Raw genomic sequence first — 26,382 nt, 5'->3', positions numbered from 1 at the left:
CAGGAATCTATCACTTTTTTTGTTTTAAGGGAATGCCATTCAAGTAGCTCCCCTGACAATTAATTCCCTGATGCATCTGCTTCTCTAATGAAACAGCTTCTTCCACACTATTTGCCTGCAAGCACCTGCAATGCAGACACCGCTGTCCACAGGTAGGGAAATCAGCCTGATAAAATCTATTTCCAACCTCCCTCCTGGGCAGGACAAAGGCACCACTGGGTCCTGCAGCTCAGCTCATCTGCCATCTTACCATGGCTGCGGAGGGTGGGGAGGTACCGAGGGGGAGGGGAGGGGTGCCTGCACAGGCTTCCTGGGGAGCCCATCCATCAGCCAGGTGATGGACACTGTCCTACCCACGCCCTTACTCATGGTCAGGACGGTATCAAAGTGTCCCTCTGAACCTCGAGCCACATAGCCGTGCAGCACGATGCTACAGAAATCCCAGTTCGGCAACCAGGGCCCTTCTGGAAACACAAGCAGCTTCCTGGTCCAGGGAGAATGGAGCCCACAGAACAGCCACGGGCAGCCACACTCAGAACGGCACAGGGGATTCCGACGGGCAAGTTCAGCTGAGCCCCCGAGCGGGCTGGCAGCGGAAGCCCCGGGTTGCTTTACCAGGTCTATGTCCCGGGCCGGACGTGAAACGCCGGCCTTCTCCCAGCCTCTGCCCTTGGGCCTGCTGTGTGTCCCCGCCATGCTTCCAAAGAGCATTTTCACACTCAGACCTGGATACGTTCACATACGTCAGTGGGGACGGCGCCCGAGCCAGAGACAGCAGCCCTCAGCTGTCCTCCAGGCCTCTCCCTCCACGGGGATGCTGTGAGCACCGCCAAGGAAGCACACAACTCCACCCCCGCGTGTCTGCAGCAGCAGCTGCTCACGCTAAGACCGTGTCACCCTAGACTGTCCCTTCTCTCTTACTGCCCCGCCAGCGGCTAGGTCGGCCAAGACGTCCTCAGACAGGCGCACAGAGGTGGCCCCCCGCCCCTCTCCATCTGTCACCCCAGCACAGAGAAAGTGTTGACCTGGCCTGGAAAGGAAATGCTGGCACTCCCAGGAGCGGCAGTTCTTAGCAAGACTCGGGGAGCCAACCCGCTCTGACCCCTTCCCTCAGGGACCCCACGCTCTATCGAGGCCACCCCGTGGTCACCGGGTGCTGTGTGCTACGTGCACATGTCATTTTCCTGGACGAGAACCCCATGGTTTGGCCTATGAGGGTTTTGTTTGTTTGTTTTGCTTTTTAGGGGTGCACTCGCAGCATATGGAGGTTCCCAGGCTAGCAGTCAAATCAGAGCTGTAGCTGCCAGCCTATACCACAGCTACAGTGATGTGGGATCCAAGCCGCTTCTGTGACCTCCACCACAGGTCACAGCAACACTGGATCCCTGATACACTGAGCGAGGCCAGGGATCTAACCCGCATCCATGGATACCAGTTCGATTAGTTTCCGCTATGCCACAATGGTAATTCCTATGAGGTGTTTGGTTTTTTTTTGTTTTTTTAATTTTTTAAATTATAGTTGATTTACATTGTTCTGTCAATTTCTGCTATATCTAAGAGGGTTTATTAAACAAAAGGGCCTGGACAAAGGCAAAAATTAACCAGACTTCTCACCTATCTACTGAGCAGAGAGATCTAAACTGCCAATATATGATTACCTGCAAAGACAAAATAAAAGCTAAAACATTTTTTTTTGTCTTTTTGTCTTTTTAGGACCACACCCTGCAGCATATGGAGGTCCCCAGGCTAGGGGTTGAATCAGAGCTGTAGCCGCCGGCCTACATCACAGCCATAGCAACATGGGATCCAAGCCGCATCTGCGACCTACACCACAACTCATGGCAACACCAGGTCCTTAACCCACTGAGCAAGGACAGGGATCAAGCCTGCAACCTCATGGTTCCTAGTTGGATTCGTTAAGTACTGAGCTGCAATGGGAGCTCCAAAAGCTAAATGATTTTTAGGTGCATTCAACTCTAAATAAGCAAATGCTATGAAATTATTTGGGGAATGCCAGCGTTTGCACAGAAATCAAAAAGACCAACCAAAGATGCTCTCCAGCCAGTGCGGGGTGGTCAGTGGGCACGGAGGCAGGAAGGGGCAATTAAACTGAGAAACAGTCCTACACACCTAACTCAGGCTGGAGAGCCAGTTCATCCTTCTTGCAGCAAACTGATACACTGCCTCATGAGAGTTTCAAGATTCATTCCTCAGGCCTGCTCTGTGGTAGGATTGCTAATGAAAAGAAGCACTACCCAAATGTGAGCAGATAAGGCCAAAAAATGCCCAGCCGAGCCCAAATGAGAAGTCAGTTTAAGAGCCACTGATTTCTAGGAAAATCCTCAGTTCTTAAATATGGAAGAGATACTTTCAAAGCCTGACTTTGGCCAACGTTCCCCCCATGACAAGTCGGTCTGCTGCGGCCTCGGGTCTGTGATCTCAGCCTCTGTCAGATGCAGGGAGGGCAAGCCCCCAGCCCCTTGCACCCCGAACAGCTCTGGGGGTTAGGAAGATAAACCTCCTGGTCACGGCATCATCGGCTTTTACAAACATCAGCCACCACCTCATGCCCTCTTGGGGCCCTCTCTCCTTAAACCCTATAGCTGAGCTGCTCCCGGGCCCTTCAAACAAAAGAGTCTGGGAGTTCCCGTCGTGGCGCAGTGGTTAACGAATCTGACTAGGAACCATGAGGTTGCGGGTTCGATCCCTGCCCTTGCTCAGTGGGTTAACGATTCGGCGTTGCCATGAGCTGTGGTGTAGGTTGCAGACGCGGCTCGGATCCCACATTGCTGTGGCTCTGGCGTAGGCCGGTGGCTATAGATCCTATTAGACCCCTAGCCTGGGAACCTCCATATGCCACGGGAGCGGCCCAAGAAATAGCAAAAAGACAAAAAAAAAAAAAAAAGAGTCTGAACTTGGGAGGCATTGCCACGTTGCAGCAGGGAGCGATGCTGAGGCTGCCAGTGCAGGGCAGGGGGCAGAGGTGAAGAAGAAGAGGTGAAGAAGGTGAAGAAGAAGAGGTGACGTCGCTATGCCCCCTGCCAGACACAGAGGCTGATGGCGTTGCTAAGACTGCTCGACTCGAGATTCCGTTTATGAAGCAGCTCCTCACTGACCTGCTAGGAGCCAGACACTGTCCTCTGACCCTGTGGATACACTGACGAGCCCCGAGACACCCTGAATACGCATGCGTTAGGGGACTTAGGTATGAACTGCAAAGATGAAACTAAATCACGAGATGTGTTTCCTAAATCAGGTACCTGCAGACAGCAAACGAGCTACATCTCAAAGGGAAGTTATTTACTGAGCGCTTTCAGGCCAGAATCCATCCAAGAGCTATGGAGAAAATATATGCATCCAAGAGCTATGCAGAAAATATATGTAGTCCTGTAGCACATGCGAAACAAATCCCAAAAGAGAAAGTGGATCAAAACCAAGGAGGGAGCCCGCTGTCATGCCTACGAGTCAAGGCTGCCCTGGATTTAGGTAAGGCGACCTAAGAGAGTAACTACTGAGCTCACAGTTCCTGACAGCTGCCATGCACTCAGGGTCATGGTCGCCTCGGGGATGGAGAAGGGGGTCTGAGGACCGGCCCCTGTCTGGGCAGTGGGACATGAGGGTTCATGTCATAATCACCCATCACCCCACACACTCGTGTGCATGTGCAACTTTCTGGATGGGCATTCTATCTTACACTGAGAAGAGCGAAAAAAAAGGTTGATGAGTGGGTAAATATGACAGAAAAACTCTCTTCATAAGGGTTTTGAGAATTGCAGGTGACGTAGATAAAATGCCTCGAATGACACGCAACACACAGCAGCCACTCTCAAGAGTAATAGCACCAGCCACAGCACTCACACCCTGACAGGTTCCAGATGGTGACGTTTATTTTCCTTCATCTGTGCGATGAAACTGCGTTGATACTGGACTAGAGTTCTAACGTATCTGCTCCTCATTTCCCAAAATGTCCAAAAAGGAGACTGTAGTCAGGGGGTCTCTCCAAAGACCAGGTGACAGGCCTGGAGGAAAGAGCAGCTGTCACTCTGGCCCGGCACACCTAAATCCAGCTGCTCGGTGGAGACACGGCCCTGGATTATGCAAACGCTCCCCGGGGCCTGGGCTGGAGGCCTCCTCTAAGATTTCCGGCAGTGCCTCTGCAGTTGAAAAAACTCGATAGGAAGGTGGAAATTTTTCATTTATGTCTGAGGGGGCCACCGATTTCCTCAAATGCGAGCTGGCACCAACCACCCCAGGAAGCTGCAGCTGGGCGGGGGAGGGGGGGTGGGGGCTGGGTTCTTGACTGTCCACTCAGGGCCCTTCTCCCTCGTGAACTTTGTTCAGTTCCGTCTGAGACCTACCAGGCAGCTTCAGCCACTCAGAGCCTGGAAAGAACAGGATGAAGTATGATGGCTTCTTCCAACTGAGGACTTACCTGGATTTTATCTCTGGAAAGAAACAGAACAGATGCCTCCCCCACCCCTGACCCCATTTGCCATGGAGAGTTCTATGGCCTGGGACGTTTCTGGAGGCAGAGAGGCCTGGGCTCAACCACAGGCAGCGTTCCCCTCGGAAGCGCCAGGGGCAGCGGTAAGGTACACAGAGCAGCCTGCGGGCAGATGCTCATCAGACGAGCCTCATCGACTGTTTAGACACAGAAGCAAACCCTTCCACTGAGCAGGGATAAGCAATGAGGTCTACTGCTCAGCACAGGGAACGACATCCAATCCCCTGGGACAGAACCTGAGAAGAATGTGTGTGGGTGGGTGTGTGTACGTGTGTGTGACGGGGTCACTTTGCTGTAGAGCAGAAACTGGCACAACATTGTAAATCAACTATGCCATCATTTTTAAATTTTTTAAAAATATTGATATGCAAAAAAAAAAAAAAAAAAAAGAAAGAAAGAAAGAAACTCAGGACAACCTGAAGGGAGGGAGGGAGGGAAAGAAAAGAGGAGCGGTGCTCCTTTGGCCCGAATACCTGCACCGGGATTGCGGGATTCCCACGTCTACAGGGCGTGCTGGAGGCCAGACCGAGGGAGCCAGAAGGCGCCAGTGACCATGGCAGTGAGCCCTGAGCCCCGACCACAGCCCTCACGACCACCTCGGGAAGAAATATCAATACCTGCTTTACAGGTGAGGACACGGAGGCCCTGGGAGGGTGAGTGGCTCGCCGCAGGTCATACAGTCACAGCAAAAGCCAGCTGCGAGGGAAGGGCTCTCTGGCCCCAAAGCCCAGGTGCCGTTGCCCTTGGCTGCTGGTGCTCTGACCACAGGGCCCACTGCCAACAAGCCCCACTGTAGCCACAGTCTCCCCACGGATGGGGTGGACGGATGATTCCTGCAGCTTTTCATGTTATATTTCCAGTTTTGCAAATGACCTCGTATTTCCAATTAACCGTACTGTTTTCACAGCAGTCTTTCCAGCACATTAAGTTCTGGGAGCACAAACTACTTGCCTTTTCTTCCCCGGCCTCCCTTTCCCCTCCTCTGGGCCCTGCCTCTGAACGGCCCCCACCTGCAGGCCCCCCACCTGCACGGCGCCCCATCTGGACCACGCATGGAACTGCCCGCTGCCCACCACTACCTCCGAAACGGCCAGACAGTTAACCACACTGCCGCGCTGAAGGCCCACCCGCCTCCATTCCCACTGATCTTCAAGGCGCACACCAGGAAATGATCACACACACTCCCTGTGACAGGAGGCTCCACTGAGACGGTTCTTGAACAGAACACAATAATGAAGCAAGGCTTACTGTGCCCAACACAAGAAAACAATAGACGTGCAGATATTAAATCTGCTCTCTGCTAAGGGACAGCTCCCGCTGGACTGCATACATGCAGCCTCGCCTCAGGCGTCCCTGACCCGCAGTGGGGGGTCTGCAGCACTGGGTAAATTTCAAGAACCCCTGACCTTGGGATCAGCTTGGTTACAGGTGCTTTTTCTCACTTGCACCTCACCGCCCCTCGGTGCGAGGGAAGGAAGCGCTGAGAGCCCAAGGCCCCACGGGGAGACCAGCGTGGAGAAGCAAGCAGGGCCCGGCGAGGAAGAGCCTGTGGATCCTGTGCCCTTGCGGCTACAAGCCTTCCAAGAAGCCCGGAGGCCCGCCTCCCCCGAGATGTCTCCCGGGATCAACCTGCGACACTACAGTTCGACAGAAGCTACCCAGTTACTCATTCATTCACTCAACAGACATTTATTAATAAGCCCGGCCCCCCTGCTGAGACTAGAACAGAAACCGGAACAAAGTGCCTCACAGAGCACACGAAAGTCTAGCATCATGATCAAGAAACTACACAATCCGCCAGATGTCGGATTAAGCATTTGACTGAGACGTGGGAAAGGAGAGGGACTGGCGTGGCTTTGCGGAGAAGGGCAGCCAGAAGAGGGAGGGGCCGGAGAGGCCAAGCAAGCGGGGCACTGTGTCCTAGTGCCCTCGAAGCAGAGGGCCGGGGGGGGGGGGGGGGGGGGCGTGGGCGGAGCGGAGGCGGAGAGGGAGGGCGCCGGCCGGGCAGCCGCCTGCCGTCTGCGGGACGCGGGCTTCAGCTCTGGGTGCGGTCAGAAGCCACTGGATGGCCAGATGTATGTGGGCTCCGTTACACTGTTTTTCCTACTTGCTGATTCTCTGATAACCAGTGTTTCTCAGGTTGCTTCAAAATCTAAGTGCCAGGCGGGAACACCACGGGGAGGGAGGAGGGTGCTCCGTGGTCAGAGAGTTTGCAGGTCACGGCACGCTGTGCCCTCCAGGCACTGCCCTCCAGCGTCCCGGGGAACGAATGTTCCAAGAAACACTCTGGAAAACGCTGCCTCACACACCCTCTGTGCCCACGGGGAGCAACCTCACCTCCCCCCGGCAGACGGCGATGCCCTGAGCCACACGCCCACCGCGGCCCACGGAGTACTGGGTACCAGAGGCTCGCCAAACAACCCTCACAAGCAAAGACCCCAGCTGACTGGCCACTGGCTTCATCTCCCTACGCAGTGGTAAAGGTGCCACGAGAAATGACTTCTCCCCTCAGAGAAATGCCGTCGTGTTGGATCTGTGAACTGCCGTGTCCCGGCACCCACACAGGGTCGTCCAGCAAAGCTGGCGGCCCTGAGGGAGTGTCCTGGATGATGACAGGGGCTGGGAGGCGGAAACGCCTCACAGGTCTGCAGAGTGTACCCCAGAGCCTGCTCTGAGGGCCATTTCCGCAGAGCCTGGGGCAGGCCCCTCACCCTGCAGCAGGAGAAACACGCTGCTCTGGTCAGTGGCCAAGGGTCTACACGGCTGGACAGGGAAGTGGGCCGCTCAAAAGAAAAATATGCATATTCATAAGAAAAGGACAGAGGCTGTAAATGACGAGCCCCCTGGTGATGCTGATAAGGGAAACTCCTGGAGCCGCTTTGTGTCTGAAATCTTGGCTCCCTCCCCTCCTCCTCCTCCTGCCTGAGCTCAGAGATGGATCTGAACTACACACATAGAACCAAGTCTGGGGACTGGTCCCCAGACTGACACACACACACACAAAGAGCCCAAGGATGCACTGCTGATCCACGGAACGGACAAGGAGAAAGGGACACAGGGCAGAAGGAGAGACACTCCAGAAGGAAAGGGCCTGCGGGGAGGGCCGGGGCAAGTGCGGGCCAGGACGTGTGGTCCCAAGGGTCAGCCTTTAGACAGGTCGGTGCTGACGACTCCAAAGCGATGCTGCTGTGTAAAGGAGGGCACCCCCGTTCCTGTCCAACTGTGCACCCCCTGCTGCAGTCTACAACCGCAGCCTTCGGCCAAAGCCGCCCTGCTCTGCAGGAGAGAAGAGGCCTGAGCTTTGGTCCTGCCCTCTCGCTCCAGGATGATAAGCCTGAAAGCCAAGGTTGGGACTTCATTCCTGGATCAGCCACGATGGGGACAAAACCAAGCCTGGGGCCCAGGAGCGAGAGAGAAACAAGCCAGGTGTCCTCTCACTCCCCAAGCACAAAGCCATCTCTGTTATAAAATAAGGCCAGAGACAAATTAAACAATTTAAAAGAATAAATGTTTTAAAACCACGGGGTACCACGAGATCCAAAATGGCTTATGTTGAGGCAATTATCTCATCACAATAAATAACAGTAAATCAATCCATACTAATTGCTTTTCGTGCAAGAGCTTAGAAGACTCTTCAGCGTTCTCCAACTATTGATTTTTTTATAATCGTTTATGCTGTCAAAATGCAATATTTCCAGAGAATATACTGCATACTGTAAGACAGACAGGATTTTAATTTAACATAAGACAATCCAATTTCCTTTTTTTTTTCCCCCAAAGTACTTTAAAACTCTAAAATACCTGGTGTAACAGGTTTTTAGTAGAGGTATTTCAGTTCAAAAGAACTTAATAAATGGCCCCCTCTGACCACCGGCTCCTACCACGGCCCCTTCTTCCTCCTCACACGCATATCATGCAAAAAGAACAACATGTAATCGCAGATTCTTCACTTTCAAAGAAATTAAGAACTGAAAAGCAAAATGAACACCACCAACTGCAACCCTACACGTGACTCCTTGCTCTCTTCGCCCAAGTTCAGGCATTTCCCCTGAACTTGGGAAACGGTGCAGCTGCTAAGTTTGCACTCAGCATTTCGCCTCAAGATTTTGCTTGAGTTTTGAGAGCTGAACATCTACCTGAAGGCTCATATAATCAAAGCACTGAGGGGGAAGTGACGAGGGGGCCAAAATGGCCCTCTGCTTGGCTTGAGAACGACAACGTGCAGGGTAACGGATGGACAGAAGCTTTGTCTACAAAGAGACGAGGCTCAAAATGCCAACTCCACCGCTTACTGACTGTGTTACTTTTGCCTATATGACTCGACTGGACTCCGGGCCTCAGTTTCCCTACCTATAAAATGGGACTCTCAATACCTACCTTCATACAGGGGTTTTGAGGGCAAAATAAAGTAATATATATGAAACACCTGCCATAATGCCCAGCATAGGGCTATTTATAAAAGGGATCATTCCCCATGTCTTTTTATTCCGACACAAGATACTTAAAACCATCCGCCTTGTGGTGGAACTCTCTGACGGTAAGGTGAACCCCCTCCTGGGTAACAGGAGAAGTTAGAGTAGAAATAAAGCCAGGACGCTTGCTGTACGCCGTGCCAGGTGACTCCGCCTTCTGGGGGATACTGAGCATCTCAGAGTGAGGACTAACTTGAGCTGCTTCTAAATGTGTGGCTCTAAACATTCTGCTTATTGGAGATCATTTCCGCACCGTCACTCCCTCGCTCACTAGGCTTGGAGCGGAAGCAAGGAGTAGGTGAGCCACGTCCTGGCTGACCCCATCCAAACACCACCTCTGTTCAGTTTAGTACCTAAGCCCCTGCCCAGCCCATGAGCCCAGCTGCCTGGCATCCCCTGTCCTGTACATGTAACTTGTTTCACACGGACACACCATGAATGCCTTTGGGACCCATTTCATTATGGGGAATACAACAAGGGATTACACCAGTTCCCTCTGATTTGTGGGTATCAGTCAACCAGAGAACTTTCTGGTTGCTCTAGGTTTCAAAAGCTATAGGTTTTATGTGGTAATACTGTATTAACTCAATTGAAACATAGCTTTTAAAAAAAAAAGCGACAGAGTTGGAATAATTAGTCAGCTAGTCTCCCGGGTTCCCACAGAGCTTAGTACACGGCTTTCTTGAAGCAGTTAACATACTTGCTGCTGCTTTTCTTTTTTCTTTTTTTTTTTTTTCTTTTTATGGCCACACCTGCAGCATATGGAAGTTCCCGGGCCGAGGGTTGAATTGGAGCTGCAGCTGCCAGTCTACACCACAGCCATGGCAACACTGCATCCAAGCCGCAGTTTGCAGCAACACCAGATCCTTAACCCATTGAGTGAGGCCAGGGATCAAACTCGCATTCTCGAGGAGACTACATCGGGTTCTTGATCTGCTGAGCCACAGCAGGAACTCTTTGCTGTGGCTTTTTATGCACAGGGGGCTCTCCCTAGAACCGTGAGCCTGGCAGACAGAGGCCTGACTTCATCCCAGCATCCTCTGCCCCAGAGCAGAAGGGTGCAAAGAAAAGGCACCAAGGGCCAGAGCAGGATGGGAAAAGAAAGTCCACCGCCACGTTCAGCAAGTGCACAAAGCCTCCACCAAATGCACTATAGGGTCTCTGAGGCTGGGCTGGGCCAAGAGGGGAGACAGCCCCCAAGGAGGAGAGAGCCAGAGAGAAACGGGACTGTCCCAGCCACCAGATACCAACCAAGGACCAAACTCACAACCACATCTCTGAAAGGACAGCAGTCAGGCCTGCTATTCTCTGCACAGTCCCCCACTGAATGGCCTGATGCAAAGAGTATTTTCTTTGCCGTGGCCAATAGTCCCCACTGTTCTTTTACACGTAATATCTAGCACTCAAGTATGTATTATGAGACATGCAAAGAAGAAAATGTGACCCAATTCAAGAAAAAAAAGTCAACAGAAACTGATGCAGATTGCTCAGATACTGAAATCACTAGACAGAAACATTTTAAATAACGATCATGAATATGTGAAAGGCTCTTACGGAAAATGCGTGAAAACAGATGGTAAATTTTAAAAGAGAAAGAAAACTACGCAGAGAACTAAATGGAAATGCTGTATATTTTTTAAAAACAGGAACTGAGTACTTCATTTGGGTATCTAAATAGCAGAGCTGACATCAGAAAAAGAATAAGTCAACTTGACGGAAGATCAACACAAGTCATATACACTGAAACACAAAGAGAAAAAAGAATTAGAGAGATATCAACTGAATGCTGGGAGATCTCAGCTTACTTTATGAGATATAATAGTCCTAGAGAAAAAATGGAGCAGAAGCAATACTTAAAGAGATAACTGCTGAGAATGGCCCCAGCCTCATGAAAGATGTAAATCCACAGATCCCAAATCTCAGCAAATCCCAAGCAAAATAAACACTAGGAAACCACGCCTAAACTTGATGTTAATACAAACAACCTAATCAAAAAATGGGCAGAAATATACACATTTCTCCACAGAAAATACATGGCCATAAAGCAAATGAAAAGATGTTCAATATCACTAATTACTAGAGGATGCAAATCAAAACTACAATGAGGTGCCACCTCTTACCAGTCAGAATGGCCATCATCAAAAGGTCTACAAACAATAAATGCTGGAGAGGGTGTGGAGCAAAGGGAACTCTGCTACACTGTTGGTGGGAATGTAAATTGGTACAACCACTATGGAGAACAGTATGGAGGTTCCTTTAAAAACTAAATATAAAACTACCGTATGATCCAGCAATCCCATTCCTGGACATCTATCTGGAGAAAACCACAATTTGAGAAGATACCTGCACCCCAATGTTCACTGCAGCACTATTCACAATAGCCAAGACAAGGAACCTAATTGTCCAGCGACAGAGGAATGGATAAAGAAGATGTGGTACATATTTACAACGGAATACTATTCAGCCATAAAAAGAATAAAATAATGCCATTAGGAGCAACATGGATGGACCTAGAGATTATCACACTAAGTGAAGTAAGTCAGACAGAGAAAGACGAATATCATTTGAGGTCACTTACTTCTGGAATCCAATAAAAATGATGCAAAAGAACATATTTACAAAACAGAAACAAAACTCACAGATTTCAAAATCAAACTTACGGTTACGAAAAGGGAAACCACCATGGGGGAGAGGGTTAAATTAGGAGTCTGGAATTAATATATGCATACTACTGTATATAAAACAGATAACTAACAAGAACCTACCGTGTAGCACAGGAAAGTCTACTCAAGGTTTTATAATAACCTATATGAGTAAAGAATCCAGAAAAGAATGGATATATGTCTATGTGTAACCGATTCACTTTCTGTACATCTGAAAATAATACAACATTGTAAGTCAACTACACTTACGTCAAGTTTTTTTTTTTTTTAATTCAGTAACGTACCCCAGCTTTGACAATATACTATCGTTAAAAAAGATGTTATCACCAGGGGAGGTGGCTGACAGGGACACAGGAACTCTGAGACTTTTTGTGAGTCCAAAGTTATTTCAAAATATTTTCGAATTAAACAAAGCCACGTTTTAGCATTCATGTGCAAGGCGGCAGGTACTGGCACTGGATCCACTGGCCCTCGGATGGAGAACATTTCTATCAGCCGAGTCACAGGCTCCTTTGAGTCTAATGGGGAGAACTCCACAAGTGAGCCCTGTCTGTGGGTCACCTTGCTTATAGAAAGGTGTGTGGCTTTTTTTTTTTTTTAGGGCCGCACCTGTGGCATATGGAAGTTCCCAGGCTAGGGGTCAAATCGGAGCTGCAGTTGTTGGCCTACACCACAGTCACAGCAGCTCGGGACCCGAGCCCCATCTGTGACCTATACCACAGCTCATGGTAACATCGGATCCTTAACCCACTGAGCGAGGCCAGGGATCGAACCTGCATCTACTAGTTGGGTTTGTAACCCACTGAGCCACCATGGCGACTCCAGATGTGTGGCTTTTTTATGAGCAAGAAAGCAGAGCTGAACAGCTGGGCAGAGGGAACAAGCCTGTTTCTGTCTAGAAACCTCTGGCTCAGGGTGGTTCCTCTCCTGAGCATCTTCTCTGCCCATTCCCCCTTTTTTAAAATAAATTTTATTGCAGTATAGTTGACTTACAAAGTTGTGTTAGTTTCAGGTGTACAGCAAGGTGAATCACTTATCCATAGGCATATATCGCTTCTTTTTCAGAGTCTTTTCCCATAGATTATTACACAATATTGAGTAGGTTACCCTATTTTTTTTAAGGTTGGGGGTTCGGGCTCTGCCCTAGGGAATGCATTTTATTTACGGCTGCAAGAAGTGTATGTAACATCTTCATTATTTGTGCACCCTTGGTGGCTGGATGGGTTCCTCCCAGTGTTTTACAGTCCTTGATTTTGGGGTGACGCGTAAATGCTTTTGGAATTATGTCCACTGTATGGTCAACTCATAAAGAACTACGAACGATGAAACTGCTCAATGATGAGGGGAATGGTTAACCAAACTGTGATACGCATCCTTATGCAGTCATTAAAAGCAGTCAATAAATGTATTTTCATGAAATGGGGAAAGACCTATGACATGACAATAAATAAAAAGCACTGTTTACAATGCCTAAAGTATGCAGCAGCCCCTGTCCGGACTCTGACGGTGAGGTTCCTCTAACTCAGCAAACCATCTGGCCACTCACCTAAGCCACCTTCTTCAGTAGAGCATTATCTCCCTGATAAAGCTGACATTTTAACCTCCATCCAAAAGAAAAAAGCTCATTTACAGGGCGACCTCAATCATATCCAAAAATATATCCAAAAATTCCCCAAGGAGAAGGACCCAAGAATCATTTTCTAAACCTTATTTAATAAACACATTTTCATTTCATTCTCAAATAAACATATAAATAACACTGTAATTTTCAAAAAGGCAGTACAGGAGTCTGCCCTTATTACAGTGTTTCCTGACGCAAATCACACACTGAAAATTACATTTCTAGATCTAGAAACGCAAACTGGTTTCCTCTCGAAAGCCAAGTGCAATAAATTAGTAGCATCTGCCTGAAGATTCTGAGGCCTCATCACCATGGATCAGTAAAACAGTGAGACTTGATTTTTTAAATTTTTTATGGCCACAGCCAAGGCATATGGAAGTTCCCAGGCCAGGGATGGAATCCAAGCTGGAGCCACAAACTGTGTCACAGCTATAACAACACTGGATCCTTTAACCCACTGCGCCGGGCCAGGGAGCAAAAGCGCACCTCCACAGAGACAAGCTGGATCATTAGCCACTGTGCCACAGCAGGAAGCCCTAAGACCTGATTTCTTGATAACGTTAGCTGTGGGGAGGAAAAGGTTATACAGGAGACACATAGTGTGTATTTTCAGATATGTGTGAGAACATTCAACCACAGAGCAGATGTGAAAGGAGAGAAAAAGAGTGGGGATGCGGTGGGCACAGCCCCCCACAGGAGACCACGTCCTAATCCCTGGAACCTTACGTGGCAAAAAGGAACTAAGACGACAGGTGGAATTCAGGTTGTGGATGCTCTGACTCCAAGATAAGGGCTCATGCTGGGCTGTCGGAGTGGCCGCACTGTAATCACAAGGCGCCTGACGAACTGGAAGAGGGAGGCGGAGGAGGCGGGTCAGAGCAGAGGACGAGGGATGCTCATGCCCCTGAAGACAGAGGAGAGCCCACAAGCCGAGGAACGTGGGCAGCCTGTCGGAGCCAGAAGGGCAAGGAGAGGACTTTGCCACGGAGCCTCCAGCAAAGCACCACCCTGCCGTCACCTGGACGTTAGCTCAGTGTGACCCGGCTGGAATTCTGAAGCACAGAACCGTAAGATAATAAACTTGTGCTGTGTGAAGCCCCAAAGCCAGGGGTACTTTGTTACAGCAGTGATGGAAAAGGAATACAGGGAGTGGACAGAGAGGAAACGGAAACAGCGGTTAGGACGAGGGTGGTTGGCAGGAAATCAAGTTCATTCTGCCTCTCGAGCCTCAGCCAACTGAGAAACACAGCTTCCAGGCACGTGGCCCAGAAGAGCAACCTGACCTGGGGGAGGGGAGAGGCCCAGGGCTGACGCAGGGGTCCTCACTCAGGCCTGAGTCTCATCCCCAGCGGGGGTCCCACTCAGCACAGGGGACACCTGAACCACAGGAAGCCCGAGGGAAACCTACCACGACCCAGGTCCAGCTTATTCGGGCTCCTGAGGCCCCGTGGTGCCACCGGGTGACGGCAGGGAGAAACAGAGCTACACATCAAAGGGACACCTTCAGTCAAACCGCCCCCAAATGAACTTCTGCACCCAAGCCAGAGCCACAAACCCAAGGAACAAATCAGTGAGGATCTCAGGGCAGAGAGACAGTCGGCTGACTCTCTGGTTGGAAGATGTTCCACGCGAGGAATGAACGGGAAGTCCAGCTCCGATTCTGGAACGGTGAGGACAGTAATTAACCTCCCCGGGCCTCACTGCTGTCTCCAAAGTGAGAGCTGCCCTATCGCTGCACCATCCAGCACTGCAGCCGCACTAGTCTAAGAAATCCGGAGGGCCCCCTGCGCTCAGGTCTGGGAGCTGTGGGATGTGCGATAAGGCTCTTAACTTTAATGAAGTAAAAGGATGCAAACACGGAACACCCCGATGAGAGGTTCCGAGCTCCCTAGGTGACACGTGGGTCTTCCTAAGAACCTCGTTTCAGTGCAAACGTTAAAGCAGCAGCATGAGCAACAGGTGCAGCAGCCTCAGATTCCCCAGCTGCCTCCTCTCTGTGGACAACAAGTGACTGAGACAATCCGGTGACAGACACTCAGGAGTCAGAGCCAAAGCCCAAGTTCTCACTCCCTTGGTCGCTGGACAGTTACAGCACACGAGCCTTCATTTGCCTGAGCCACCTGGCTCCTTAACTACAGAGGAGAGGTTACGAGCCTTCATGTGACCTCACCCCGAGGCTGTTCTGGGCATCAGATGAGCCTGTAGTTGGGGAGGGTTCTCATCACCTCCGAAGAGGTGACAGCTTAGGGTGACGGCACAGGCTGGCCGCTGCTGTAATGGCGACTAAAGCCTGCGGATGTGGGTGATCAGGAAAGACTCAGGGGATGTGTCTTCGATGCAGGCTGTTCAGGTGTCAGACCCAGGCAGTGCTATCAGCAGAGATCAGAGCTGAGGGCTGTGAAGTCCCTGGCGTGGTGCAGGCACACAGGAGATACCCACTAAGTGACCCTCTGAGTGCGGGGGGCCCACGGTCCCCTCCACACTCTACCACTCTCTGGGACTTAGCAGTGGACACGGTTTTAACAAACATCTCAGCACCGTGCTCCCATCTCCACCTGCACAGCAGCAGCAGCAGCAGCATTGATTTTAAGGGTCAAGCTGCCGAGTGCTGAGCAGAATTCCTCATTAAACAAATTCACGGGACCAGAGTGCCTGCTGTCGATGACTGCACCATACGCAGTGGCCACAGGGACGTTACCGTCTACATGAAAGAAACATCCATGGCAGGCATCAGAAGAAAAAGGACAGCCAGGGTCTCTCGAGCCCCTGGAACATGCTGGCGCTGAGGCGGACATGAGCCCCCAGGCAGCCTCACGCCTGCCCTCCCTGGGGGGCTACCTGCAGCAATCTGGGATCTGACAGTGCACACTGTTGTCCCTAAACACCAACTCTTGGCTCTAAATCACTCGTTTTTTATGGTAAGAGGGGGGCCTTTTCTCTAGTCTGCCTCCTCTTACGCTCTGCTCCTGGGCTTGGTTTCCGAAGTACAGAGAATGCTGTGCAGGCAGAGAGTATGCGGGTCCCTGAGCCAGGCCCGGGCCCCACATGCACTGGCCAAGCAGCCCGGAGGTGAGGGGGACGCCCCAAAGCGGAAGTGAGGGGGACACGGCCAAGCAACTCAAGGAGGCCCGCTGTCTTCAGTTGGAAAAGCGAGGCGTTCCCAGTGTGAGCACCCTGGCCGCCGAGCCCTTACCTTGAAGGAGGCGTGCTGCTCCATGTGCCGCAGCAGCTGAGGCTTCTGGGCCGCCGTGTAGTCACACACCGTGCACTTAAACTGCTTCCCTGGAAAGAAGGGGAAAGAGGGTGAGTGTCGTCGGGCGGACTGTGAGTGAAACACAGACATCCCTTGTCACCTGGGGGTCCAGGACCTGGGGGGAGGGGAGGGAGGGGCAAGTAAGCAAACAGGCACAGAAGGCAGCACGCTGGGTCTGGCCCGAGGGCGCAGAAGGGCGCTTGCCTCCCTCAGAGGGAGAGGAACGCCCACCTGCTCTCCCTGGGGACGTCCCATGAGTTGTGACACCTGATCAGGCTCCTCCAGGGACTGTAAGGGTGCCTCGAGCTGATGAGAGGAAAGGCCTCCAGGCAGAGGGGGGCACAGGGTGAGAACACAGGGCAACCTGGTCGGGAAGGGGAGCTGCTGCGCCTTCCTTCCCGGACCTAAAGTGTGGGGTCTGGAGAGTCAAGAGCTGACCCTGGAGAGGCTGGGGGCCTGCAGAGTCTCCCTAGGAGCTCGGGGGCTCTCCTGAGCCAAAGGCCATTCAGCAAGAGGAGAGACCTGTGCCTGAGCACGCCCAATGCCGGTAGGAGCATGAAAGGCAGATTTAAGGGGATGCTGGAGAGAAAACAACAGAGAAATGTGAAAACCTTTGGAAAGGATTCTGGTTTTAGCAATTGGTAAATATTTAATAATGCGATAAACAAGCTCACATGTAAAATCAATGGATTAGAATAAATAAAACCTCACCCTGCAATAATGCAAATGTGCGACCAGATATAAATCTGAGCTACTTCTCACAGCAGTGAATGGTTCGCCACGCAGTTCCTGATGGCTTCCCAGCCTCCCAGGGGACAAGGACCACAGTCACTGCACATGGTAGCACAGAAACGCTGGCTCCTTCCGGGACCTCTCCCGCCTTTCCCTTCCAGACGAGCCAGGTGACAATGTCATCTATCTCTGCAGACCCCATGCTCCCTCCCCGTTTGCTCCTGAACTCAGCCAAGTGGCAGGGAGACCAGCTCACCCCAAAAACCTGTCTCACCAAGGTCACCTGCCTGCTGCCAAGTCAAAGGTGGCTTTCAATCCCTATTTTAAGATTCAAGTAATGGGCCGTGCGTGGGAAATCCTCTCCTCTGAATCCCTCTCTGGGCCCCTTGGCTGCGCATCCTGAGTGCCCTTGAGAGGTTCTCTTCCGCCTGCAGCTTTCACACGCTGGCGTCCCAGAGCGCTGCAGCCCGCATTCCCATTCTTATCTTTCTACAAGCATCCTTGCCTGCAATGGTCCCCGCAGGCTCCTCTAAACCTCTGATGCCGAAACCTACATCTTCTACCTGTCCCTGAGCCTGAGATCTGAGCATCCAGCCAGCTGTCTGCGGGACTACCGCTTAGCCGACCCAAATGTCCTAATTTAGACTCATCATCTTACCCATCAAATGGCTTCACCTCCAGCTTTCCTGGTTGATCGACCCCCTGATGGCCCAGGTCAGGGACCTAGCAGCCTTCCCGCAGCATCTACCTGAGCATAACTACACTCACCTCATTTTTTCAGTTCCTGATTTCAACTCCTAATATTTCTCTGTCCATTTCTCTCTGTTTCTAAAACCTCCAAGCTGGCCAAGGCCTTCCTCATTTCTTTTCTGGACAATGGCAAAGGCCATCTGAACTGGTTTCCTTGCCTTCAGGGAATCCTTCCTTCCATCTCTCACCACCCCCTGCCACCCCCGCTCCATCATCCATCCACCCATCCTGATGCCGCCCCCCACCCCCATGATCTAACACACGCACACCCCATAACCCACCAGCGACTCCAGTTCCAAGCGGAAGTTCCAGAGCTTGGCACAGAAGGCCTCCAGAAGCAGAGCTAACCCCTCCACCCGCCCCCCCGCTTGCTGTTTGTCTCTGTAGTCTGAACCTGAGCCTCCACGGACATCCTCCAAGCCTGGCATGCACTGTGCCTTGGCATCTGTCCTTCCTCACCTTAACTCAAAGCTCAAGTTGATCTACAGCTCTGGTATAAGCAGGCAAAGGCCCGGCCCCTGAAGCTGCCCCGCACACCCTCTCCATACCCTCCGTCCACACCCAACCCTGCAGCCTGGTCATTACCTGCCCCGGCCACCCCCGGGCAGGAGCCGTGTTGTACTCATCATGGCACTTTGAGCGCCTGAGGGCACAGCACAGACAGAGCGCACGCTGTGCAGTTTACTAAATGGAACGGGGCAAGAAACGAAAAGGAAATTTTGTACATGTTACATGAAAAATACTTTCCATAGCAGCAGGAAAAGGGAAACAGTGATAGCAAAATCTCAACACCGCAGCTGTACCTACCACTCCAGGCAAATGACTCCCAAACTCCAGATGCCACCAATTCTGCAAGTCCAAAGGGTGGGGAAAACCTTTCACGTCTAAGGCAGACAGGTCGTAATTAGAGAGCAATGAACACTTTCTATTATCACCCTGTCGTCTTTTTTTCAAACAGAAGGCCACCCAAACTTCTCTACTGGTTTGTGACTCACTTCAATCCACCATCACTATGCCCAGCAGCCTGAGGGACACAGGGCCCGAGTTCCCGCTGCCCAGGCAGCCTGAGGAACACGGTGCCCAAGTTCCCGCTGCCCACTGAGGGGAGGAAAGCTGAGAAAAGCATTCTCCACGTTGATAAGTATCTCCACTCATTACCAACACACGTGGCTCGCAGAGGAAGAGATTAAGTGCCGAAAATGATCAGTGCCTGAAATGACCAAATGGCATCGCCTCGTTTGAGATCGAGAGTCAGCCTTTTATGGATCTATTCCCAGGGCCCTGCAGGGAACAAGGAAAGAAGGAAGCTCCTAAGAACCATCCCTTACGAGGCGTCAGAGCCCGGGCAATAAATATTACAAATGTTTCCAGCAACCACTGACAGCCCCCACGTGACATTATCTGCTGCTGCCTATTTAAAATAACACAGCATAGGCTCATGACTAATCATAAAAAAGCAATGACTTGAGACTCTCAGATTGTTCTCTATCAAGATCCTCCTGGAGTTCCCACCATGGCTCAGTGGTTAACGAATCCGACTAGGAACCATGAGGTTGCGGGTTCGATCCTTGGCCTCGCTCAGTGGGTTAAGGATCCGGTGTTGCCGTGAGCTGTGTTATATAGGTCAAGGATGCGGCTCAGATCTGGCATGGCTGTGTCTGTGGTGTAGGCCAGCAGCTACAGCTCCAATTAGACCCCTAGCCTGGGAACCTCCATGTGCTGCAGGAATGGCCTTAGAAAAGGTGAAAAGACCAAAAAAAAAAAAAAAAAAAAGCAGATCCTCCTGAGAATCACGAGATCAGAAGGACGGTTGGCTAGAAACCAGAGCATTTACGCAAGGTTAGCGGGACCTCACAGGGTGGGTAGATGAACATCGAGCGGCTGCGGACGTGAGTCACAGAGCAGCCCAGGAAAAGGAGGAAAACCAGGTGGGCTTTTAAAGACCCTGAAGTCATTGTTCACACGGCCTGCCTGTCAGCTCTATGTCCCGCTCTGCTGGCCGTCCGCGGCTGTGCTGGGATCCGGGATGTGTGACTCACCTGCACGCAGGAGCCCGGGGAGACAGCAACCCTCTGAGGAACTAGGAAAGGAAGCTGAGCAGCTTGGCATGTTGTGAAGGATCGTGGTACAGCCTGGATCTGAACCCCAGAGCCCCAGCTCACAGCTACATAAGAATCCTCTCGGCTAACAGGGCATGGCACCATTGCCCCAAAGGGCACAAAGAATTGACAACAGCAAGAGGTGCATCTGAACAACACACGCAGAGGCTGGTCACACAGGATGGTAGCCCCAGGAAGCCCCAGTGGCGAGGGAGGGGAGCTCTTTCAGGCCCTGTCCAGCTCACCCTGCAGGTCTCTTCTCTGCTACTCAGCAGCTCCATTAGAAAAATGGGGAGGTGACCCCTGCCTGCTGCCAGGATGGACTCAGACCCTGTGTGGCAGGCACCTGAAAAGTGGCCCCCGAGAGAGGAGGCTGAGAGTGCGTGCAGCTGGCCCAGGAGAGGATCCCTCACTGAGGCAGCCCCCCTCAGGTCCTGTAGCCTTGACCTCCGACACTCCCAGGGACAATCCAGGACAGGCCTAATTAAGCCAGCCTGAGATGATACACCTTAAGTAGCAAGAATATAGAGAAGGAAAAATAGTAACACGGAAGCAACTTACACTACGAACGGGTTTACAGAAGGCCTTCTTTATCCAGCCTTGTCTGCACCAGAGCAAGCCTGCACCCCCTTACAACGGCTGGTGGGACCCTCTAAGGTGCTCTCTCCGTCACCTCCCTGCACTCGGGTGCTACCCTTAGCCCCCCACCCCCTGCCCGTAGCACACCCAGGCCTTTGTACTTGCTGGTCCCTGGGCCTGGGATGCCCTTCCATGCGTTGCTGGCTCCTTTCCCTCCACGACCGTCCTGTTTAGGACGGCACTGGGGACGTCCCTCCTCTTGCCTCATTTTCATGTGGAAATGGAATCGTTCCACATCCGTATTTCCACATCTCAATTTCCTCAATATTGGAGATATTTTCATCTCTCTCTTGTAACATACCCAGCCTCTTATTGATTGATCTTTTTTCTCATTTAGCTTCACGGCAGTGGGAGTCTGGGTTTTTGCTTTGGTTGCTGTCCACGTTACCCGCTGCTGTATCCAAAGCACCTTAGCACCCACGTGGCACATCGACACATCTCTGGTTGGCACGTCCGGCGCCCTCGCTGGGCTGCAGCGACTTTGGGGACGAGGACAGTAGATCTCCCCTTCCGCATCCTCGCGCTTGGCAGGGAGCGCAGGCTGGCTGCGAGGCCAGCAGCCAGTTACCAGTTAGGCCAACAGGAAGCGGGCTGGGCCATGCCCCCTTTCCCTCCCGCTGCCCACAACGTGCAGATCACACAGGACACCGTAGAGCCTGGGAGGTGGCCCGGCCCACCAGCCCTCCACCCCTAGCCACGGGGCATATGCCCCCGAGGTGGGCCAGTGACCCAAGCTGAGCCAGGAATCTGAACTATTGGCCTCTGAAGCATGTAACTCAGCAGAAATAATGGCCATTTTATTTTCACTCCGTGCATGAAACAAGCAAACAAACCAATCTGCAAAGAGAGATGGAGCTGGAACACCAGAACAAGGAGGCAGAGAGGAGCAAAAGTGAGGGACGAGGACATTCACCCAGCGAGCGTTCCGAGGGGCCCCGGGCGCAGGGACCAGGCCTGACCCCGGGCTCGGCAGCCAGCGGGCAGGGAGCACGTGGCCTGTGAGGACAAGAGGCGAGTAGATGACCACACACCACACGGGGCTCAGGCGGAAACAGACAGGGCGACGTGGCGGAGGAGGAGGGACCAGGACAGCCGTGGCCGCGGGGCGGGGCCGTCCGAGCAGGCCTCTGTGAGGGGCGCCGGCCAAGCTGAGGGGAAGGACGCCAGGGCCCGGCCACAGCGACCCCAAACCCGAGCAGCCCCAGGCTCTGCAGGATGTAACAGAGGCCACCCGTCTGCTCAGTCACCTCAGGTGAGTTTCTGTCCATGGCGGCCGAGTCCCAGCAAACACGGCTGTTGAATGAATGAATGAGTAAATGCACGAATATAAAACGCCAAGACCCCTGGACGCAAGCACATCTAAAAGGACATGAACAATTGGCTCAAGAGGAGTACATCCACTTAATTAATCAAAAGTCCAATGACTGCAAACACTTAGACACAACACAGGAGTCACGCAACGTGGTAAGTTCCTTACGCGTGGCACCCACCTAATCCACCGCACCCTCTCATTCACCCGTGTGATTCCATGAGTTATCAAACAACTAAGAAGTAAAATAAAATGGTAAGGTCCGGTATCCATTAAACTAAGAAACTGAACATTCTTAATAACACGTGATGCTAAAAATGAAGAGTTCAGTAGCAATGATTTCGGGTTTCCTTTTCCTTTTTGGGTTTTTAGGGCTACACCCGCAGCATATGGAGGTTCCCAGGCTAGTGGGCAAATCAGAGCTGCAGCCGGCCTACACCACAGCCAGAGCAGCTCTGAATCCAAGCCGCTTCTGTGACCTACACCACAGCTCACAGCAACACTGGATCCTTGACCCACTGATGGAGGCCAGCGATCGAACCCAAGTCCTCATGGATACTAGTTGGGTTCTTAACCCACTGAGCCAAACAGGAATGCCCAATGATTTTATATTTCTGGTACAATTTTTTGAAAAGTAAGCTGGCAGTGCTATGCACAATTAAAACCACCGCAACAAAATAGCCATCCTGCTCCTGGAAATGTATCCTCAGGAATTAACTCGGAAGAAGGAACAGTCTATACACAAGAAAGGATGCCCTGCAATATAAGTTGGAACAACGGGAGAAAAGAGAAAACAGGAAGAGAATGATTAGGTACCTCGCGGATCACCACCTAACGGAGCCTCTTCAATGCACTTTGTTGCTGACTGTACAGCAATAAAAAGCAACCATAACTTTAAAGCCGTAAGAACGATCTTTATCCTTTTTTTTTAATGGCTGCACCCACGCCATATGGAAGTTTCTGGGCCAGAGACTGAATCGAGCCGCAGCTGTGACCTATGCCACAGCTGCAGCAACACTGGATCCTTTAACCCACTGCGCTGGGGGATGAAACCTGCACCCTCCAGGCGACCCAGGCTGCTGCAGTCAGATTCCTAACCCACTGCAACACAGTGGGAACTCTGATAGTTATCCCTTAACCACAACTCTATCACCATTCCATTTGCATATGAATAAAGACTGAAAAGAGTCTTCAAAAGGAGAATTCAGTTGGTAGCTGACAGAATTGCAGGTGCAGGAGTAGGAAGGGTTTAGATTTCTGTGACAGTGGTTTTCGTATTTTCTGTGCCACAGAGAAGCATTGCTGATAAATGGGCAGCCCTCTCTGCAAGGCTGGAGGGCGGGATTCCATTCGATCCTGCCCACAGTTCGGAAGAACGGTCTTTCAACATGGAACCTTGCAGTGGTATCGATGCTTTCTGAACTTGAAGTTCAAAACAGTTCATGGTCATTTAAAACACCACGAGCCCTGAGGAGCTGCACACTGATTTAGGCATTTTTGCCTCTCTTTTTCACAAAGAAAAGGCAGTGGTCTAATTTTGCGAATCTCCTCAGGAGTGGTCACGTCTCATCTTCTGAGTCAGGATTGGACCTCTCTAAACAGTCAGAGGTCATCCTGAGCTGATTCTTGTCATTGAGGAGGACAAAGGAAAGCCGAGTCATCCCACTTTCTGGAAAAACACTCTTTTGAGGAGAGCTCTGCAGGCTCGCTGCAGAAACACTGGCACAGTGAAAGCAGCTAATTGCAGGGACAAAGTCTTCCCGCTACAAACGACAGAATCTAGAATCGCAGGTACTTATAAATCCTTTTTATTGATCTAGAGGTCCAGGCGTTAAGTGTCGGAATCACGACCACCCAGGTGGACCTTACGAATACACTGTGAAAAGGAAGAAGCCAGCACAAAAGAGCACCTGATGTGGATCCGTCTATACGACGTGCGAAGACAGGCAAGGTCCCCTTCAGGTGTCCGAAGTCCAGGCAGTGGCCACCTTGACAAAGAGAGGAGGGGATCTGCTGGGGAAACGGGTTGGGGGCCTCCTCAGGGGCTGGCAACATGCTGTGTCTCGTCCTAGGACGTGGTTACACGGGCGGGCTTCCTTTGAGATAATCCACTGAGTGGATCACTTACCAACTATGCATTTTCTGGAATGTGTGCGATACTTTAACTTTAAAAAGGTGAAAAAAACACCGCAAGGACGAACTAGTCAGACCACCTTTCCCAGAAAGAGGCTCAGGAACTGGCCTCAATTCGTTCAAGGAAGAAGAGATGTGTCAGGCAGTTCAAAGACTAAGTCTGAGGATGACGCGGCGGCTGCTGCGGATGGTGAGAGAAGAGGCACCATCGGCGCCCTCAGCCTCTGCGCCTCAGCCAGGCACCTGTCCGAACGCGGGCATGCAGGCAATCTCCACTGCAGATGCTGCAGCTCGTCCTGCAAATACTGTTTCACCACAGCTCCTGCTTCCCTCGAAATGTGTGACACTACAACTTCCATTCAAAGATGGAGGCTGGGGGGTGGAAACATCACCCCCACTACTTCTGTCCATCCCTCAGAAGGGGAGGTACCATCTCGGCAGGATCCTTCTCCATTTTCCGGTTTTCTCTCAGAGGAGCTGGGCTCTAACTTGAGCAGTAATTCACGGCCAAGTGGCTGATGGAACGAAGTCAATCTCTGAGCAGTGGAGCACTGGGGGACCCGGCAATGGGATGCTGGCTGATGAGGTGCCAGCAGCCGTAAAGGAAAGCCCAGGGTCTGCGGGCAGGCAATCCTGAGCTTGGCCCTGGACTCAGGCCTCACTCAGGCAGAAAGGTACTCAGCCTGTCCTTCAGGCAGAGGGGACAGCACTGGGCAGTAGGATGGGGGAAAAGGAATGGAAATTCCTGTTATTCTGCCTCGGGTTAGCCAAAGAGAGGAGGGTCAGGACTGCCCTTCCTGCTGAATTGCCTTCTGCCTCAGAAGGGAAGATGACTATGTAAGAAGGCAGGGCCTGCGGGTGGCAGGAGAGCACCTGCCTTGCTCAAGGAGGAATCTCCTGGGTAGAGGAGGGTCCCACTACAAAAGATAAGGACAGCTTCCTCCCCGGCTGCAGCATTCGTCACTAATTACAACTCGTCATAGTAGCCAAGTTACGGAAATAACTTAAATGCCCATCAACCATGAACGGATATAAAAGATCTGGCAGATACACACACCATGGAATATTACTTGGCCATGAGAAAGAATGACTTGCTCTATTTCTGACAATGCGGATGGACCTTAAGAACATGATGCCAAGTGAGATAAGTTAGACAGAGAAAGACAAATATTGTGTGATCTCACTTATACTTGGAATCTAAAGAATCAAACTCAGGAAAAAAGCAAGAAGTAAAAGAGGGGTTAATGAGGATGAGAGCGTGGGGGTGGGGTAGAAATCGATGTCACTCGCGGGTCCAAACTTGCAGCGAGAAGCACCGATGCCACAGTGGTCTAACACAGAGAGTAATGACTGGGTCAACGACGCACCCTGGGATATGTAAGGAGTTAAATGCCGCTGCGACGGCACTCATGTGCCCATAGGTACATGTACAAAGCACCTGACACACACCTTCAATTTACATAACGGTTTGTGCCACACAGATACAAAAAATGAAAAAAATACCTCATCATCATAAGAAAAGAAATGGGAACCAGCTGATGGATGTTAACTAAACTTACTGTGGTAATTATTTCACAATATATACATCTGACGAATCACTACGTTGTACACTTTAAGCTCATACGACATTCTATGTGAACTGAATTACAATAAAACTGTAAAAAAATACTTAAAAAAGGAAACATGCAGCACCTGCCTGCTTCCTGTGTTTCTTACGACACCCTCGTCTGCTTGATGAGTTTCCCCGAGGATGGTTCCAGCTGCTCAGTTACTTTAAATAGAGTTCTATATAGAACCAGGGAGGAAGGGAATGGCAGAGAAACCTTCAACCATCGGAGGAAAACAAAACTGTCCCCCATCTTCAGGCATTTGGATTGCATCAGGACACAAAGACAGACAGGGACAGAAAATTCCTTCTGCTTGAAGGCAACGCCTTTGAAATACCTGCTAAATTAAATAATTCCTGCCAAATCAAACTTCCCGTGTACCTCAAACTTGAAGGAACACTAACATACTTAGAGAAAGAAGTCTGCAGAGCTATAAACCGTTACTAGTCGTAACACCTGGAGGCATAAAAGTGAAAATGCTTCCTTATGACTGTTTAGCCAGTCTTACTGAAAAAGGCAGTGTTTTGCATAAGCAAACTTTTCAGAAAACTGACGTTACCCTTTTCAACACCGATACTCTAAATATTAACTCTTGCGCTG

General features: G+C 51.2%; 1 protein-coding gene across 50 annotated transcripts in view; it reads right to left on the bottom strand.

Annotated features, from left to right (window-relative positions):
* ZFAT (zinc finger and AT-hook domain containing) overlaps window positions 1-26,382 on the bottom strand; it is a 383,679-nt gene that overhangs the window by 266,589 nt on the left and 90,708 nt on the right. For all 50 annotated transcript variants that reach the window (XR_014842957.1, XR_014842958.1, XR_014842930.1 and 47 more), the window contains one exon: window positions 16,454-16,542. Coding sequence is in view for 11 of the 50 variants with exons in the window: in XM_085021015.1 (XP_084877141.1) it covers window positions 16,454-16,542 (89 nt within the window). In the remaining 39 variants the exon portion in view is untranslated. The remainder of the gene's footprint in view (window positions 1-16,453; window positions 16,543-26,382) is intronic.

The sequence above is a fragment of the Sus scrofa genome, chromosome 4 (assembly GCF_054392235.1).
Source record: "Sus scrofa isolate SSC_HxYL_T2T_F1_AM1 chromosome 4, Sscrofa_HxYL_maternal_Yorkshire_Landrace_v2.0, whole genome shotgun sequence".
NCBI classification, from domain to species: Eukaryota; Metazoa; Chordata; class Mammalia; order Artiodactyla; family Suidae; genus Sus; species Sus scrofa.
This window is presented reverse-complemented; position numbering and strand designations above follow the sequence as displayed.